At 32.0% G+C, this 20997-nt stretch overlaps 1 protein-coding gene across 5 annotated transcripts in view; it reads right to left on the bottom strand.

Annotated features, from left to right (window-relative positions):
* The window catches only part of LOC118201365 (uncharacterized), a 105064-nt gene that overhangs the window by 29287 nt on the left and 54780 nt on the right, over window positions 1-20997 (bottom strand). For 4 of the 5 annotated variants that reach the window (XM_035373462.2, XM_035373459.2, XM_085824193.1 and 1 more), the window contains 5 exons: window positions 18220-18371; window positions 17902-18058; window positions 5167-5364; window positions 1290-1361; window positions 832-900 (listed from right to left, as the gene is read on the bottom strand). In XM_035373462.2, coding sequence (XP_035229353.2) covers window positions 832-900; window positions 1290-1361; window positions 5167-5364; window positions 17902-18058; window positions 18220-18371 — 648 coding nt within the window. The remainder of the gene's footprint in view (window positions 1-831; window positions 901-1289; window positions 1362-5166; window positions 5365-17901; window positions 18059-18219; window positions 18372-20997) is intronic. The other variant, XM_035373461.2, reaches the window with a different exon arrangement.

Below are 20997 nucleotides of genomic sequence, written 5' to 3' on the forward strand. Positions count from 1 at the left end.
TTAAATATAACTTTTGTTTTAATGCTTATATTTTAAAAATATATAATAACAGCCTTCTTGAAAACTTTACGCTCATCAAAAGAATCTGAAATCTTAGAATTAATTTCATATAATGCAGCAAACTAATGGAAGTATTTTACAAAGGGAATGGCTTAGTAATGAAAGACCACAATGATTTTAGTAGTGGCATTAAGTTTTTCATTACTAGTGCTTAATTCCTTTCACTGAAGCTTTCAAAGGTGACTGCTTAACAAATTATGGAAAAACATGGGAGTTATCTGCCTTAGGAAAGCATTTGTAAAGGGCTTTCTAGGCAAAACTTGCTGATATTTACATTACACATGAAGACAATTTTATTTACAGGGATATGAACCCAGGATGAGCTAACAGAGTTCAGTTACCTATCATTTAGCCACTGGAAGGCAAATCTTTCAAGACACTGTTGAAGCATACTTGAAAGATGACAGGGAAGCTTGAGAAAAAAACAATTTATATGTTTTTGCAAACAATGGCATAAAAATTTCAAACAGGGATTTATTAATGGAATTTTTTTTATTAATGTATATTTTTATATTATCCAATTTTTAATTCAGAAGTCAAACAACAAAAGCAGCGTTATATTTTCAAATGCTGATTTTTGTTGTTTGACTTCTGAAATAGTATTTATTCGGCGTGTTATTGTGTTTTAATTATCCAATTTTTGTTTGCATTTCGTATTTTTATACTTTGACATTAACCATTACCCACAGAGAATTCTACTTAAAATTTTGCTAGTTTTCAATGCTTTCTATTCTGGTTTTATTTCATTGATTAAATCAACAAATAACTTACTAAAACAAACCATCTTGGCTGCATTCCTTTCCTAGACAGCTTCATCAGTTCTCCTTCTTTAATAAATAACTGAAATACGATTTAAAAGAAAATAGATGACAGCTTTTTAATATATTCAATCTAATTAACAATTTGTTGTACAGCTAAAATTATACAAAAATGTTATATGAACAAAAGCACAAGCTTTTAGCCCAGATTTTATTTACATATATTAAGGAATAATTATGTATACAATTTGTTATTATTTTAAATGACAGAACACATTTAATAGATGCATGTACTAGAAAGTATACATAATTGCTAAGCAATATAACTTTGAATTACTTATTGCAGAACACTGGTTTGGTATATGATTTCCACAATTATGCTGCCTCAAAAAATTTGCTTTCATATAAATTTTATTTCATGCTAATTTTATATATATATATATATATATATATATGAAGTAATGTACTCACTCTTCCAGGTTTAATAATCTCTTTGTGCCCCATAATACTATTCTGTATAGAAATTAATTTCTGAGCATTATCCTAAAAATAAATTTTCAATTATATATATATATATAATAGCTAGATTAAAAGATTAAATCTGAAAGAAAAATTAAAAATCTTACTTATATATATGCCAATAAAGTCATGCATGGAAGAAAAAATACTGTAGTCAAAAGAGATTTCTTTTTAAATCACTGAGTTCCTTTATTAAATTTAAAAGACAAATACCTTACACTTTATGAAGGGCTACACTTAAAAAAAAAAAAAAATCACTGAGTTTTCTGATTAAATTTGAAACAAATATCTTTCGCAACACACAGCTTTTTAACAGCTGAATTTTTTCACAAAGAATTCAATAAATTCACACAAATATAAAATAATCTGAAACAAATTCAAAATTCGGACTTTGACGTGCATATATTCTGCTGGAACACTACATGTATTCAAAACTTGGGGGCTCTAGGCATCGCTATTTTTCTGCAATGGGAAAAATATACCTAAAATTTCTTCATTATTTAATAAGGAAGACTAAAAATAAGCAAACCCCATTCACTGTAGAATATTAATAACACTACATGAATTTTGTTGTTTTTTAAGTTGCTTGCATAATGTTTCACTTTACAATTCTTAACATATGACTCCTTCCTTTCTAAACGGAATTAACCCATTACACACCAAAATTACATTTGGCACACCTAATTATTTACAAGAATGGTAACTATAAAGGCTGTTTTTTCTAATAACAATAGTGTTAGAATGTGCAACATCTAAATTACATATCTAGATTTTAAAATGTGTTATTTTATTTAATTTTTAATACACAAAATGCAAAAAAAGCTGTTGAAAGTTTCTTTTTAAATTCTCTCAATGTCTGCATTTTCTTAATTATTAGGAATCAATATGGCTTATTATATGACTTGTTGATTATGTTTATTATGCTACACTGCATTCAAAAACTGTCAGATTTGAATTACTTTTGTAAAGAGCAAAAATATTAAAATACACATTCGCACATCTTTGGGTGAATAAGAGATAAGTATTAAAAAATCCAAATTTTTTTCATAATATTCTTCCCCTCTGAGTAATATGCTCTTAGATGTGCCAGATATCTTACTGCCTGATGCAGTCTCTGTGGGTCCTAAATTCTGCAACTCCTTGCAGCCATACAAGCCCTGGCGCTGGTTTTGGGTTTATATGAATAACAAATCAGTTATTCTTAATTTAAATAGGCCTAAATGTAATCTTTGGGTCTATGAGTATCATCAACAAATTCTATTTTTAGCATATGGAAAGAAATTCTTGTTAGTTTTTCCTCGTCAACATTTTTTAGTGCATTTAACTTAAATCTGTAATCATTGCCAAGCATAATTTCAACATAACAGGTTACCATACTCCTTTATTATTCAATTACTAACATAAAAAAAATGTTTAAGCATGAGTCATTACTCAAGTTCTCATGTTTTGATAAAATGTCGTGATGAAAGGAAAGCGTAATATATAATAATTCGCTAGGCTGGCATCAGATCAACTATGTATCTATGTGGAATGTTTTCATTTGAGATGTGTGCCAAGCAGACATGCAGCAATAGAGCCAAATTACTGATTGTACAAATTTATGCTAAAACATTTGTTTCTTCAATAACAAGGTGTTTTATTTAGTGCTGAAATGGAATTAAGATGTTTCATTATGCGTGAAGGGGGGAATTAAATGCACATGCATAAAGCCTACGAGAAAAAAACGTTGTTGATGGTTTTGAGGTCCGGATTTTAAATCATTTCGGATAATGACGTCCAGATTTCGGACACAAAGCTGATCATATACATATATATATATATATATACGCTGTTCACTGATCATATATATATGAATGATCGCTGAGTATGCTTATCATATATATATATATAGATATAGATATATACGATCAGCAGGCGTGGTAGCGCAGTGGCTAGCACGTTGTGCAGCAGCACCACAGATCCAGGGTTAAATTCCAGGGCTGGAAAAGGTTGACTCAACCTTTCATCTCATAAGTAGGTCAATGGTCAATAAAATGAGTACCAAGTTTGCTTGGGGATTAAACATTGGGGGGGGAGTACTGCAATAGGCTGACCACATGTCCAGGCAAGATGCAGAAGCAACCCGGAGCCCACGGTCTAGAAAAAGCAAGATATCAGTACACTGCCAGCCATGGCTGTCTAAGGGCTGTTTGTGCCGCTGAGTTTAGTTTTCAGTTTTTTTTCATATATGATCAAATAAATATTCATGCTCAGCAAAATAATACACAATTTTTATTATCACACTCATAAATGAAATATTTCACTGGTTCTAAGATTTTGTTTGCTATCTGTTGATATATCAATCCATTATTTCATGTTTTCAAATTATTTCACAAATATCCCATTTGATTAATTTCCAAGTTATTATAAATTTGTATTTTATTTAAATCTTTATAAAGCTAAACAGAATGCCAGCTATAAGTGTAGTACAATTTTTAGATCTAGCCTTTCAATTCTTTGATTTTAATTTAAAAACATACATTTTGCTATCATTTTCTACCAGTTGTGCAAATGCCACAATATGCATTTTAATGAATGTACTTATATGATTAGTTAAAAATTTTACCAAACCTAAACTAAACAAAAAATGTAATAAAAAATTATGTTATGTAACCATTTGCTCCAAAATTCTCTGTCAAGATGTGGTAATAATTAAATACAAACATGCAATGAAGGATTTTATTTTTCGAACTTTTTATTTATTCTGTTTATGTTAGCATATGAAATATTTATTTTCAAAGAGAACCAAAACACAAAATTATGCCTCCATGAATAAGTAAGGATACAAGGTCTTCTTAGTACAATTGAAGCAGAATGTTAATATCATGACCTATCCCAATTTAGGCAAGTATAGTTTGGATGATTTGACACATAACATAAAATTTACTCTAATTGGCACCAATGAACAATAACCATACTAGCTACCTAACACCATTTTACAATACAAACCATTTTATAAAAATTAGGACTTTAAAGTTTTTTAATCACATGCATAAAAAATACAAAATTTGCTTGTTTATTTTATTTTCTTTTTATTTTTTTAAGCCATTTTGCAAACTCTTTTCAGGTACTTAAGTCAAACTGGATGGCTGAAAGGCTTCAATATTTAATTACCAGGAATCATTTCTGTTATAATCATCTAAAATTCCATTTATTTTTTATGTATGTACCTTAAATAAACAATATGATCTCATTAAAAATTTTACATCCAGGATGATTTAAATCATTATTTAACATTCATTTTTATCATAATATAAAATTCTTTCAGCTTACATAGTATATAATGTTACCTATAAAACATTGTTAGGAATTTTGTGTATATTTAAACAATTTTAGTAAAATTGTAATAGCTTTTGTATATCATGAAATGCTTGAAAAAGCGAAGCTCTGCCGGAAAAATAAGGTTAGAGGGGCAAGTCTGTTTAACATTGAGGTAAATGGCTGTTTCGATAAATTCACGAGATATCATTAAGCTGGCAATGGTTTTGGTAACTAATTTTTTTTAAATAATTATATATATTATAAAACTTTTATGTGAAACATATCTATAGTTTTTATCTGGAATCTCTAATGAGAGATGTCTTTAAAACTTTCCTATATTTTACTGACAAAATAAAATATAGGATTTAATAATTGAGTATTAAATAACACCATTATGATTTAGCCCCTGCAAGAAAAAGAAACTAAATTTAGGAAAAAATGGATCATTACACATTCATTCGGTTTCTACTGATTGATAGAAGAAATTTTTAAGACATCACATAATTCAATTGTTATGCAAAATACTTACACCATGCTTCATGCTTTCATTTGCATGATTGGCTACTTCGCTCACTATCTGAAGAGCAGTCACAGTATCTTGATAATCTGGATAATCTTCTGGTAAATGATGAAGGTATTCTTGCAGCAGCAGACGATACTGTGGTATCCTCTGGATTGGTTTCAACATATAATGGTTTAATGTAAGCCTTTTACACCTTGTGCTCATCTTAAAACGCATAAATATATTCAGTTTAGGAAAAAAAATATAAATAAATCATAACACACGCAATGTTTGCACAGTAAAAATATAAACAAATGATATGTAAAAAGTGATAATATATATAATATGAAGAACTGATTCATTTTCATAATTTATGTACATAAAAAATTAAATTTAAACAGCCTTTACTAGTTAAATTTGTATATTTACTTACTTTAGTCTCTATTTTCAGAAACTTACATTTATTACGATGACATTTATATTATTAAAGAAAGTAACAAAGCAAAGTATCGTAAATTATAAGCTTATAACTTTATAAACAACATGAATATTTTGCACATACATTTCCTACGTACTCCTCAATTAAAATCGTGTACAAATCTGAATAAGTAAACAGCTTTGGGGGGGGGAACTTTAAAAAAAAAAAAAACTTAATTCTTATAGTCACACAATTAATGTATTCCTAAAAAAATTTTAAATAATGCTGAGAGAGATATACCACTTTATCTAACATCTATATTTATTTTACAAAGGAATGCTGATTTCTGATTCTTCTTTTCAAAATCATATTTTTCCATTATCAACACATAAATGCTATAATAACATTTTCTTGTAAAAACTGAAATTACGTTTTTAGAACACTTGCTTTCAAAACTACATAAAATCCCACTTAATAACGGTACACTTGTCTAATTTTAACTGTTTTATGTGTCTTTTGTGATAGTACTAAATTCTAACATCACCTAATGGAATTTTAAAAGGCCAGACTTATTATCATGTAATAACAAAGTTTATAAAGATGAAAAATTATTTTAAATAAATAAGTTCCTGATTTAAACAAAAAAAAAGTATATATATATATATATATATACAGCACGAAGTCCGAAATCCGGATGTCCATTATTCAGAATGATCTAAAATCCGAACCTCAAAGCCACAAACCTTTTTTTTTTTTTTTTTTTTTTGTATGCTTAAGGCATACACATTTGATTTTTCCTTCCATAATAAAACATGTGGAGATTTTCAATTAAAAATTCCGATTCTTAATTTCATTTAGGCACTAAATAAAATACCTCATTATGGAAAAATAATGATGTAAGCATAAATTTGTGAGATTAATAATTTGGCTTCGTAGCTGAGTGTCTGCTGGGCTTACATCTCAAACCTAAACATTTACCTATTTTATATCCCTGACCCCGACCTGATGAGTCATTATTTATTATATTTTGCTTTCATCACTGCATGTTTATCAATACATGACAGTTTCAGTAATAACTCAAGCAGTGATGTCTAAACTTTTTTTTATATATTAGTAATTGAATAACAAGAGTATGGCAAAGTTTTAAGCTAACATTACGCTTGGCGATAATTATAGATTTTTAAATGCTCTAAGAAATGTTGACAAGAAAAAATTCAACAAAAATTTCTTTTCAAATGCTAAAAATAGATTTTGTTAATGAAAGTCATAGGCCAAAAGATTACATTTAGTGCTACTTTAATTAAGAATAATTGATATGTTATTCACCATAAACCCAGAAGGGGTAGCAGAATATGTTGGCACCGGACCGCAGAATTTAGGAAAGACAAAATTTTTGGAATTTGGGGAAGCACCGAGCGGCAAAATTAAGGGATTTTTATATGTTTTTTAAAATACAAACTTTTCGTAATTGGAAAACATGCATGACCTCGAGCATTTAAAGGAATAACGACTTTCCCATATATCGTGCAAATTAAACAGCATGGATGATACAAGCATTAATGAATGATTGGTTTGAAAATCATTTTATACCCAAGGGATGACTCAAAAATACTTCTGATTGTATAGACCAGCATTTCCCAAAGTGTGGGTGGCGACCCGGAAGCGGGTCGCAGAAAAATTCAGCTGGGTTGTGGCAAAAATTGTAAAAACACAAAAAATCTATAACATTTTGCTCTAAATTTAATATTTTTCGAAACCTTTTCAAGTACTGCAGGTAACAACTCTTTACCACGGTTTCCTACCAGACCGTTTAAATTTGGATGCTCTGATTGGCTGATTTTGATTCGTCATTCAGTACTTTCTCCAGTACATGCGTTGTAAACTAACATGTATCAAAACAAGGTTATGTTTGAATTTTTGTTACCTATTTTATTTGACAATAGTTATTATTACCTATTATTAATAGCAACTTCATATTGGTAATTAATAAAAATACTTTTTCTTATAAATCATTAATAAACAGATTCTTTTTATTAAAGCTTTCAACCTTTTTTAAAATGGATAAATGGGTTAATCAAGAAAACCACAGATTTAAATGATAATGATCAACCAAGCACGAGCAAAGCTGAACCTCATGACTGTGAAGAAACTGTGCCTGAAGCACCTAAAGCAGATATAAAGCGCCAAAATAACAAGCGTAAAGCTACTTGGACTCGCAACTACTGTGACGAATATTTACGCTTTGGGTTCATTGGCGGCAGCAGTCAGAATAATTTGCTGCTATGTGTTATTTGCAATGAGCAAATGAAAGTATGAAACCATCAAAGTTGAAACGGCATTTTAAACCACACTCCATTTTGAGTACTCTGATAAGCCAATTAACTTTTTTACTAATAAGAAAAATGAATTGATTGCTGCTAAAAAAAATAAAAATACACTCTTACCTCACCAGTCAAATAAAAAACTCACTTTGACAGCTTTTGAAATTTCCAAATTAATAGTTGAAACTGGGTATCCTCATAGTGCTGGAGAAAAATTAATACTTTCCGCTTTGAAAATTGTTGCAAATAATTTATGCGGAATAAAGGAAAAATGTTTATTTTCGGCGATACCATTATCAAATAATACAGTTAAACGGAGAATTGATGATTGCACGAAACATTTAGAAGAAAAACTAATTGCTCAAGTAAAAAAAAAAGAGCAAGTTTTATTTCCTTGCAAATAGATGAAAGCTCAGATATCGAGGATAATGCAAATCTAATGTGTTTTATCAGATATATTGATGAAGACACCATACAGGAAAATTTTTTGTTTTGTAAAAGGCTACCTACAGAAACGACCTCAGATGAAATTTTTAAGGCTACCAATGATTTTGTCACTAGTCACGGTATTGATTGGATGAAGTGTGTTGGGCTAAGTAGTGACAGAGCATGTGCAATGGCAGGCTGTCATAAAGGTTTGTTTAAACAAATTCAAGAATTAGCAATTAATTGTGTACGGGTGCACTGTAGTATCCACAAGCAAGCATTGGCGGTAAAACAAATGCATTTAAATTTAAACATGACTTTGGAAGAATGTGTCAAGTTTGTAAACTGCATAACGTCTCCTCCATTACATAGCAAACTTTTTATCAAATTATGCAAGGAAATGGGGAGTGATCATAAACATCTCTTTTTGTATTGTAATTCACGATGGCTTTCAAAAGGAAATGTTTTAAAACGTCTGTTTGAGCTAAAAGATGAAGCCTTGGTATTTCTGAATGAACACCCACCATCTAAAAAAGATAAGGATAGATTCCACGATTTCAAGTGGTTAATAAAAGTAGCTTATTTGTGCAACATATTTGCTACATTCAATGAATTGAATTTAAATTTGCAAGGCTTTGGTTTAAATATTTTCACTGAAAAAGTTGCTGCAATAATTAAAAAAATGACTCTGTGAAAACAACGACTTTCAAAAGGAAATTTTAAATCTTTTGAGACATTACATACATTTATTGAAACCTATTTAAACTACAATGAAGATTTACATCTTGAAACACTATCAATTTCAATTTAAGAACATCTTTCGGATCTAATAAATAGTTTTAAAGACTACTTTCCGGATATTCCTTTAAAGAATATGTGGATTAAAGATTCTTTTCCTGTCGATATTGAAAAGGAAGAAATGCTTAATCTTAGTGAACAAGAAATTGACAATTTAATTGAAATTTCATGCGACACCGATCTTAAAAATGTGTTTGAAAGTGTACCACTAATTAATTTTTGGTTCCGCTGTCAAAAGAAATATCCAAGTGTAAGCGAAAAAGTGATACAATTTTTAATGCCTTTTGCCACCACTTATACGTGCAAAACTGCGTTCTCAGCCTTGGTGTACTTAAAAAATAAGAAACAGCTTGGATGTTGAACCTAATTTGGGAATAAAATTAACATCATTAAGTCCTAATTTGAAATTACTATGTGATGAAAAACAACATCATCCTTCGCACTAAGGTCAAAATATGTAAAACAAAATTTACTTTTAAGTTTTAAATGAAGATAATGGATTGTCTTTAATTACTTATGTTTTTGTTATATAATTATTTTGAAATTTTTGTGTATGAAATAAACAAACAAATAAATTGAATTTTGATTTTTATTAAAAAATAAAATTTGTTTTGTAAATAAACTTTTTTTTATAGGGTGGGTCGTGAAAAAATTTAAAATCTCGTACCGGGCCACGGTATAAAAAGTTTGGGAACACTGGTATAGACAACTGTTCTGCTCATACTTCAATTAAGGTTTTAGTGAAAGATAACGTATCCGCATTATTCTTCCCTCCAAAATTGTACGTCTGTCATTCAGCCTATGGATATCGGAATAGTGCGTGCGCTGAAATGTAAATATAAATTAGCATTTTAAAAATCCACCTTAAATTTTTGAACAATGGCAAGACTATTCAAGAATTTTTGTAATATTTTAGCATAAAATCTGCTGTGTGGAGCATCGCAAGATCGTGGAAGAATGTGTCTCCAGATACGTTAAAAAGTGCTTGGCATAATTTATGGCCAGCTACCATAATTCATGGTGAGGACAATGAAGATGATAGCCACAAATTTAAAGGTTTTTGGATATCGCAAAATAAAGGTGAAATTTTCCAGTTAATGGATTTTGTAAAGAAATGTGGAGAAGCGGTAATAAATGAAGATTATATAACAGAAGTTTTTCATTGCGATGACAATGCTCTAATCATCAATCAATTAATGGACCGCGAAATCTGTAGCATGGTTCTAGATCCAGAAAATACAGCTACCGATAGTGAAGAAAGTGACAGAGAGTTTATTGAAAACGAAAAAGTTTCGATTGGCAAGTTACAGGACCTTGAACAGCGGAACTCTGCAACTGAACAAAAAATTATGTCTCTTTATAGAATTAAAGAGAAAGTGCTAGCACAAAAAACAAAGCAACTTAGACAACTTACATTGAAAGAAATGTTTAATAAAATAAACAAATAAATATTAAGCTCTTTTTTTTTTTTTATAAATTTTGATACCCTTTAGATCATAATTGCTCTTTATTTCATAAATTACGATTTCATCTTTTTAATTATATAACTTCTGCATGCCATCTTATCAGATTTAAATTGATGATCTAATATCCGGATAAATCCAACATCCAGAATCCCGACGAGTCCGGATTTCGGACTTTGTACTGTATATATATATACACAGATATGCAGGCTGACTAATAAAGTTGTTAAACACAAAATAACTTTTGAAAACATAAGCTAAAGTACTGGAAGTTGCATCTACCTGTAATAATGTGACAATGCTCTATTATATTAGATTGACTACTACAACCTCAGCGATAAACTTCAGAAGTTAGTCATCTTATTGCAAAAACTATGACAGCAAAAAAAGTCAATAGCAAATATATAAAACATTATCAGTTTCCTACCAAATGATGTTTTATAAACATCAACAACTTGAATAGAAGTAACGAAATGCAGATTTCTAACCATTCAATTTTGGCATAAATATGTTGCTAAGCGCACATGCAACATTTTAAGGCAGATGAAAATTTACTATAAACTAACATATGCCAGCAAGCTAAGATTTATTGTAATAAGATTTCATGATATTGTGATTTCACCGTGTGCACCAAAGGCAGCAATACACACATGCATTTGGGCTTCTTCAGGTGTTAGATTACTTCACACTTGGTTCACAGGCAGTTAAAACATCCTGGAATGGCAAGCTGTATATGTGGTCTTACATATAACCTCACAAGTCCTATGAAATCAATAATCTTATACCCATAATTATCTGAAAAGAAAGTTCACATCGATGCTAACTGATGTGGTGGGGCATCATCATGATAAAATTATACAGAACATGGACCAATACGGAGTTATCTAGGAAATCCAGTACTAAGGTCTGCAACAGCTCCAAGCACCTTAATCTAGTTAAGATTCTATCATAGGTGAGTTTTCAAGTACTGAATAGTGTAAGCTGGTCCATTAGGCCCATATCACACGGTGTTTGTTTCACACGAACAACTGTTTCAGACAATTTTTCTGCCTCGTTTACTATTGAAAGAAAGATGTGCGACATTTTCCTTCCTTTCCAAAAAAATTGCAAGTTGTCACCCAATTAGCTATCATCTTGTTTGCAGTGGGAAACCAGTTTTCCCTGTGTTAACTCCAAAGCGATCTATGGTGATTGGCTGTTGTGACAAAGCAGAAAAATTGTTCCAAACAGTTGTCCTTCCGAAACAAACCGACGTGTGATAGCAGCTTTAAACACCTAAATGCAGTCGAATTTCACCTCCTCCATCCACATATGTTGGGGGAAGGGGAAACTGCATATCAATCACAAATTTGCACCAAATCATGTCTCATAAATTCTTGACAGTATTCTTGAACTAGTTTTGCACTGTATGGGTAAGCTTACAACTTATGCAAATATGAAAGTTGTCATACATGACAAAAATGTAAGAACATCTTTCACACTGCAGTATAGATGAATTAGAACACAGGCCAGGATGCCTACTGGGTGCACCTGCCCTGCCTGCAAAGGAATCTCTTACCTGAACAGGGACAACTTGTAATGTCTCTTGTTCCTTTATCTAGTGAATGATTTCAATGGCAGTAGCTGCACTAAAATAAAAACTGCAATGGAAACATAATGTATACTGCCATGCATTGGATTATTATTATTTGTGGCAGTGTCTAAGTAATGTAAACTGCCATAAATAATAATAATTTAGCATAATATATACTCCTCTTTATCTGATGACAACACTCTCAATCAGATTTAGACTATCTAGAGATTTAGACTATTTAGATTATACTAGAGAACTATCTTATAGTAGTCTGTTGAAATAATGAGCCATGTTTAAAGTTCCCATCATTTGACAAAGCTTATGCTAATCTAGTCTGATGTAGCATTTCAATTTGTATACTATTATCCATCCATTACTGTTTCAAAGGAAAATTATGTTCAAGAGATTTTATGCTTTGCAGTGCCATCAGTGATTCATTTATGCTGGTAATTGGATAATACGTTTAAGGGTTTCATTTCATATTATTGATGTATGTGGGGCACCATTTTATTTTAAACTGGTGATACTCTGCATGTTTGCCATTGGCATTTTCCAGTAGCTCTTAAATTTTTTGTGATAAGATTACAAACTTCCAGGTCTCTTTTAGGAGCACTGCATTGCAATCATATGCAGTATAATATTATATGTGAAACATGGTCACTTTACTACAGGTAGACTTAAACCTCCATCACTCTAGTTATCTTTATTCAAAACTTATTTCAATGGTTAAGAACTTGCTTAAGTTTGTACTCAAAAGCATTCTGAATACAACTTCCAACAAAATACACACACATTTTTCTTTTAAATACAGGCCTTATGGACATTTTTTATTTCATTTCTATCTACAGAGTTTTTCATTGTGAATGCAGTTATATATTAAAATCAGGTACAATTTTAAAGTGATAATTAGTTTAAAAAGTTTAACATGTTAAATATTATACTAAAATGTATTAGCCTATCTACCATGAAACTGTCACCAAGCTGCGCGGTTTAACACCAATTATGAATAAGTATGATGTAATGACAAATTCACAACATCTGTGATTTCATTTCATATAACATGGATTGATTCTCAATAAACCACCTTTTGTTTTTATGAACAAGGATATAAACTAACAGTTATAGCCATATTTTTGGGATGTTTTGGGGGAAAAAAAAAAACCTTTAAATTTGGGACCTGCCTTCCACAGAACAAGAAGTGAATTATTTTCAGTTTGGGGATATTACCAATAAAAAAAGTATGTAATAACAGACATGGTATTATACTTTACTTGCAAACAGATAAACAATGATGATGAAAAATTTATGACTGCACTTTGGTTCATTTATTGCTGGACGAAAGATTGGTTCATTTATTTACTGCTGGACGAAAGAATAAACATCTGTTCAATGGGGAAAACAGATGGATATAGTTGACAAAATAGTAATAAATTGGAACAATTACAGGGCAGGAAGTTTGTAACTCAAAGCATTCCGAACAGCACTTCTAATTAAATTGGAGGGCCCAACAAAATAGTAAAAAATGGACGCACATACACAGTACAAAAACACAGTTAGTTAAATTCTGATTATTTATAAAATAAAGAAATATCAGTTATTTTGGAATTCCACAAAAACAATTACAGCAACTTTGGCAGGATCTTGGATCAACTTTTGTGGATTGATGCTAGTTTTCTTTTATAGTCAATAGCATAATACATAAACACCAAAAGATGGAACAAAAGTGAACGCATCAATATTTCTTTTACTTACAGAATTTTTATGTTTGTATATATAAAGATGATAATGATTTATACTTATGATCAGTGATTTCTTTTTTCCCTACGGGAAGAGGTATCTTTAGATACTCTGGAAATATAGCAGGAGAAAGTAAGCTTTAAAATGCTGAAATTTCTGCTAATCAATGCCAAATATGTAATGGATATTTATGCGATTGTTTAGTTTTATTTAGTATATGATGGCTACACAGATGTTCAATTATATTTAAATTCTTTCAAAGCACTGTTCATTTTATAAATAAGGGAACATCTTTGAATGCTGGAATCCAACATAATTTGTGATCACTGTGGGATAAAAATTTACAAAAAGTCTCATCTAAGCCACACTGAGTGTTCGTAGTTAAAATCTAGCTAGATAACTGGTCAGTCTTACTGCTACCTGTGATAGTGGAAATCTATCAGTGTATTTGCATATGTTTTGTCCAAAAAGTGCAAAGAATTTGAAAATACTGAAACTCTGTTTGTGTGCACATGTCACTAGAAAAAAACATTGCCAGCAGCATTAATACCCACAATTCTTTTCGTTGACAGGTGCTTTTTTCGGGGGGGGGGCATCATTGCCTTTCATAATGTTTTCTGAGAGTCAGAAAGTGAGTATTTAATTTGTGTGGTGTTTTAGTGGTAACAGTTTAGACTAAAACCTTATTCAGCAACAATATTTCAATGTTAGTGGAATAATTACTGACTATTTTGTATCATTGCAATAAACAACAAAATATGAAATGAATAATAAATCTGTTTCAGCATCCAATAACACACTATCTAGCCAAAAGTATCTAGATACCCCCTAACAAAGTGGATCTGGCAGGTGACATAATTTAATGCATAAGCAAAAGCTATAAAAGCATTGGTAGTGGTTTGTCAGATCATATTTCTGTGTTTATGAGACAATGAATAAGTCAAAGGAGCTTAGTGACTTTGATCGTGGCAAGTATAGTGGAATGCCACATTTGTGGGAAATCAGTTCATGAAATTTTGGGCATTTTACAGGAGCCAAAATCCACTGTGAGTGATGTAATTGTGAAGTGGAAATGTCCAAGCAGTGAAACAGCAAAAAAAAAAAATGAAGTGGTAGGCTGAAAAAAATTAGTGAACACAGCCAGTAGAACTCTGAAAAGGATAGTGAAACAGAATCACAAGTCCTGGTTGGGTGAAATCACTTATGAGTTCTAAAGTTCATCTGGCGTTAGTTCTAGCAGCAGGACTGTTCGTCAAGAATTTATAAACCTGGGATTCCATGGCCGTGCAGGCGCTCAGAAGGCGAACATCTCTCTCCAGAATGCAAAGTATTGATTGCAATGATGAAAAGCTCACCATCATTGGGCTGTAGACATGTGGTAAAATGTTCTTTGGAGCAATGAATCTCACTCTACATTATGGCAGTCTAATGGACGTGTCTGGGTTTGGGGAATTCCCGGCGAGCACTTCTTAAGTGACTACATTGTGCCGACTGTAAAGTTTGGTGGTGATATGTGTGTGATGTGGAGGGTTTCTTTCATGATTTGGCCTGGGTCCCTTAGTTCTTGAGGTTGCAAACATGAATTCTGAGATGTATGTGGAAATTCTGAACAATGGTGCTCTCCTAACTCTATGGCAATATTTCGCGAAAGGCCCATTTCTCTTACAGCAGGATAACTGCTCTATTCACACAGGCCCACCAGCGACCGAGCGGTAAAGTCACTAAACACTGGTAGTTCGGTCCGAGGTTCGAATTTCGTAAACGGGCTGGGTGCATGGGCGTTTTCGTGGTTTTCCCCATGTGTAATGTGTATACGAGTCAGTTTCCCTTAGAAAGTCCTCCACGAAGGCATCCCTCCCCTTAGGCAGATAGCCCTCGAGGCTTTGCCATAATCACACATGCACACACCATTCACACAGAGTGCAACCATGGTTTGATGAAATGGATTTTCAAAAAGACTAGCCTTCTCAAAGCTCTGATCTAAATCTCATAGAAAACTTTTGGGATGAATTAGAACACAGATTACATAGCCGGGTAAATCGACCATCACTCACTTCAGTTGTGATGGATGCCTGGAAATCAATGTCTATAGCCACATATCAAAAACTCGTAGAAAGTCTTCCCAGACATGTGTAGGCTTTCATCGATACAAAAGAGGGACCATCATATTAATATATGCCTCAGGACTCCAAGTCCATACCACTGAATGTCTGGATACTTTTGGCCAGATAGTGCATTACAAGTGAGGATAAATCAGAAAATCAGGGCAGCACTTTCAAAGAGGAAAAATTAAATCCTTGAAAACTATATGCACCAAAGATTTAAAAACTGAAAAGGATGCAATTGCCAAAGTATTTAGAACGGAACACAATATAGTTAAAAATCAAGCATTTCATGATTTTGAGGCAGAAATTGATTATGCAAGATCTGAATGGAAGCAATGTGTGCCATATTTTAAATTGACTAATGCAATGATAACATTATTAAAAACATAATTAAAGTTTGATGAAGAGCCAATTTCTAATAATAAAAGATGCTGAAATTTCACAATAGGCCAAGCTGTTGGATTTTAAATTAAGGCCATAATAATCTTCTTTAACTTTCAGTGAAACAAAAACAATGAACATGTATGAAAGATTGGATTTCTCAACAGACTAACCCTAAGGGGTTTTCTAAAGGAATCATTCAAAAGAGAAGAACCCATGACCTTTTATACCTTTTTTTTACACATAGTCAAGAACATTCCAATTTCAGCAACTGAATGTGAGCTTCGCATTTTGTACAAATGAATTTAATAATGATTCACATATTGCTATTAAGCACTGTAGCAAACTTAATGTATGTAAAACTGGTAGGCCCCTCTAAATGTTTAAGCCATTTGTGTAAGAAAATTCAGGGTTTTTTAAAGGAAGACAACTGAAAATGGATATCGAAAGAATCAGGAAGATGCTAGTAAAAATACTTTGCACCAGTTGTGGGGAGCTGTGTAATATTGTGCACAATGTACCTTCTTTGTAAAAGAATTTGTATACTGGCCACATTTAGTTTGTGATTTGAATTATCAAAGGTGATTTTACTGAATCAAATTGACAGTATTTCTCTGTATTATTTTAGAAAGAAAGCACTGCATATTATATAATACGCCTTCATCAGCAATACTGTGTAAAATTTTAATTAAGACGTTGAGCGCCACGCAAGCCATCTGTGGCTGACACTAGACTTTTTGTTTAGGCCGCCATTCTAGGGTCATGCCATTCTCCAACAATCTCCTTCTCCTCTTCAGAAGATGATAAAAATACATCCACTCTGGACCATTTTCTAGCAAGAATAATTTCACTGCTGCTATCGCTTTCACACTCTTGGACTGACCAGGGCTAAAGAAAATTTTTGTCTTCATGGGGCGAAGAACTGCAATGAACTAGTTTGTTGTAAAAGGAACACCGGCGACGAATCCATTTCGATAAAATCTTATTTAGTTGGCCAAATGGTAAAGAAAGCATAACGTGTTGATTGAATGCCTATAGGAATCACGTTCCAAATGTAAACTATATTCTACTGCGATAAGAATCACTGACCCTACAATACCAGAGCTTTTAAGCGGTGCGAGTGACCTGAACGAGATTGCCTCTGAAATACAAGAGGTGCTCAACGTGTTAAACACTATCTCAGTTTACAATGATCATGGCTCTGAGTATGGCTTTAGTAAGAAGACTTTTTTAAAGAAACACAGTAAAACATGGATTTATTTCTCTAAAAACATATGAAAATTGCACTAAGCAAGATATTAATGAGAGATTACTTAAATATTAAACTACACATATATAATGAACTTAATCATTTCTTAAAATAACATATTCACAAAGAAATTACAATCCATATGTAAAACTAGAAAATATGATTATACATAAATTCACTGAAATTCTATAAAGCAGTATATTGCATACAAAATTATATATTACATAAAAGTAAGCAAAATGTTTAGGTTATAATCATTTTAAAAATAATATTAAGTAAATTTTAACATACTTCAAAGTCCTTGACAACTTGTGCAAATGCAGGATACTTTTTCTTTGATTCTTCCAATAATGCTACATTAGACTCAAAATCATGAATATACCACGAATACAATTTCAGAAATGGCCCCATCTTGACAATTATATCTGCAATTTTTCCTGATTTATCCCTGAAATAACATATCAAAATCAAACACTAATTTCAAAACTATGGTTATTGTATTGCAATATGTCAAAATCATAAATAATCATTTACATTTTATCAAAAATAAGCATAATCAAAAACTAGCTTCAATTTATGACTTTTGAACAAAATAAAGCATGCTCATACCAGTTATCAATCCTGTCTTTTAATTCCATAAATAAGTTTTCATTCAAATGCTGTAACTGAGGTAGATGATTTAAAATCTGTGAAAGGATGTCATCTGGTATAACAGAAGAATTTCTTTGTTTGCTGGCAGAATCTACAGCAGCTTTAAAATCCTGCAATACATTCAAAACATCAAGAAAGAATTTCCCACACATGTACATATATATAAATTATATAACCTGGCTAGAATACTAATAATTTAATCAGAATTAAAAATTATAGCTTAATATTTTCTGACACAATGTTACATAGATATATCTTACAACATCACTCAAATTTATTAGTATGCTGGCCAAATACTTTCAACCTTTCTCAACTGACTGCATACAATAACTTGAAACTGTTCTATACATTTTGGCGATTCTGTAAAACATATTTGATGACCTTAGTCAGATTAGGGTGTAAGGTATATTTTACTTTTTATCACAGTTACCTTAATTTTGAAACCCTTTCCTGTCAATTCTTGTTTCCACTTACAACTCCTTACCAGAATGAGTGTTTAGAATTGTGTTGAATGCAAATGAATTAGAAGTCACTACATAGCTCATTAGGTTCCTCGACATTTCATCATAGACAAAGGGCGAGGAATCTACATTTGGCACCGAAAAATTCAACAGACTATGGTATTAAAAAAGTGGAAAATTTGCACTGAATCCTCCTACCTTTCAAGTCCCTCAGGCACCAGTAAACCTGATGGAAGGGTTTGGTTTAATAGTAGAAACCATGCAGGCAGCAATGAAGCCACCTGTGAGCATTCAACAGCAAAGGCTCGATTATGATCTTTCTGGAACAGTTAAGAGTACAATTTAGGTTACATCCCATCAATGAACTTCAAAAAGTCACAATTGCAACAGCTAACAGTGATTACCATAAGAAGTCACAGAAACAAGGATAAATAAAAGCATTTAAACTAATTAAGGTGTCTGAGAAGAAGGTCCAGTCACACCCTGTGAAGGAAAAGCCCTCAGAGATTAAGCTAAATACCATAGTGGTACAAAATTTGGCCTTGCCCGAAATTCACATAATGTTGAATAATGTGCCTACCACTGCCTTACTCGATACTGGGGTACAGTACAACTTTTTGGCACAGGATTTTTTTTAAAAAGCATTTTCAACGGTTTAGACTGTTTAAAATCACGGGGCAGAAAGTAATTGCCACCCAAGGTAAACAGTGTGTATGCACTGGAAAAGTAGGGCTGCAAGTGCAGATTACAAAGGAAAGTCAAAAAGTGAACTTTCTTGTAGTTAAAGGTCTGTTAACGTCAGTAATTTTAGGAGACAACTTTTCACATGCAGTGAGCGCAAGCTTAATTTAAGCATTCTACTTTACAGGTACAAATGGATGCTGTAGAAGGAGGAGGAGAAGCACCTCCAGAAGTAGATTTGAATCACCTCTAGGAATAGGATAAGAAGAAAATTGAAGCCCTGGTAAGAAATTTTAATAAATTGTTTGACTCGAAACATGGTTTCTGTCAAGTAGTTAATCACGAAATTAATATAGGGGATACTCCACCTCCAGTTAGGTCCAAACCATTTAGATACGATACAGTGGGGGGGGGAAATATTACATAACAGCATATTAGAGATATGCTGAAGAATAAAATAATCACCTGAAGTAACAACCCCTAAGCAAGTCCAGTAGTCTTATGCAGGAAAAAAAAAAAAAAAAAAAAAAAAAAAAAAAAAAAGCCTCCCACTTTTAGATCCGAAGTCCTGGAGGTTCGTTGTAGATTACCACAAATTAAATAGTAACGAAATATCTCGTGTATCCCCTGCCTATTATAGATGAATTAATTCGAAAAACACGATAAATGAATTACATGACAATGTTTGACCTGGTGTCAGGATATTTTCAGACAGCAGTAAAAGCCGAAGATGCAGAAAAAGCACCTTTATCACAATATCAGGCATGTAAGCCTTTTCTAAGAATGCATTTAACTTTAGCGGAGCTCCAGCTACATTCCAGAAGGTTATGGATATCATCTTAAAACCCATCCTAGGCAAAAGTACTTTTATTTACCTTGACATTATTATTATAATTGAAACTACTGATGAGCATTTAAAATTTTCATTATTAATTGAAACTGTTCTCAAGGTGAATCCCACAAAATGTAAATTTGCGGGTAAGGAACTCTGATTCCTTGGGTATAAAATTTTGAAAAAAGGGATAAAAACAGATAAGTTAAAAAGTTTAGCTATCAAGAGTTACACTTGTCCTAACACTGCAAAAAAATAAGCATTCTTTTTTTGAGCATGTGTGTTTATATTATTGATCTTTTATAAAAGATTTTGCAAAGATAGTTAACCCTTGCTGGTTCTAAAAAGGAAGAAAACCAGGTTCATGTGGATGACAGGCATGAACAGTGCATTCAAACAACTAAAACATGCATTAATCAATGCCCTAGTACTTAAAATTCCTAGAAAGGGATCAAAATTTTAAAATTGCTGCAAACGCCTCCGATTTCGCAGTCGGTGCTGTCCTTTCACAAAACAAACAGTCAGTTGCCTATTTTAGTAAAACTTTGAATCAAACTCAATGAAATTACACCGCGATGAAAGGATAAGCTCTCGCAGTATTATTAGTAGTGGAGAAATTTTGTAGTATATACTTTGGAAGCACCACAGTGACAATCCATTCAGACCATGTGGCAGATAGTCACTTGTATTCCAGAAAAAAAAAATCTTTCCCCCCGGCTTATACGCTGGAATGTGAATAGCTGCAGGCATATACCGTATTTG

The sequence above is a fragment of the Stegodyphus dumicola genome, chromosome 9 (genome assembly GCF_044657685.1).
Source record: "Stegodyphus dumicola isolate Sdum_Otavi_A_Nest chromosome 9, ASM4465768v1".
NCBI lineage: Eukaryota > Metazoa > Arthropoda > Arachnida > Araneae > Eresidae > Stegodyphus > Stegodyphus dumicola.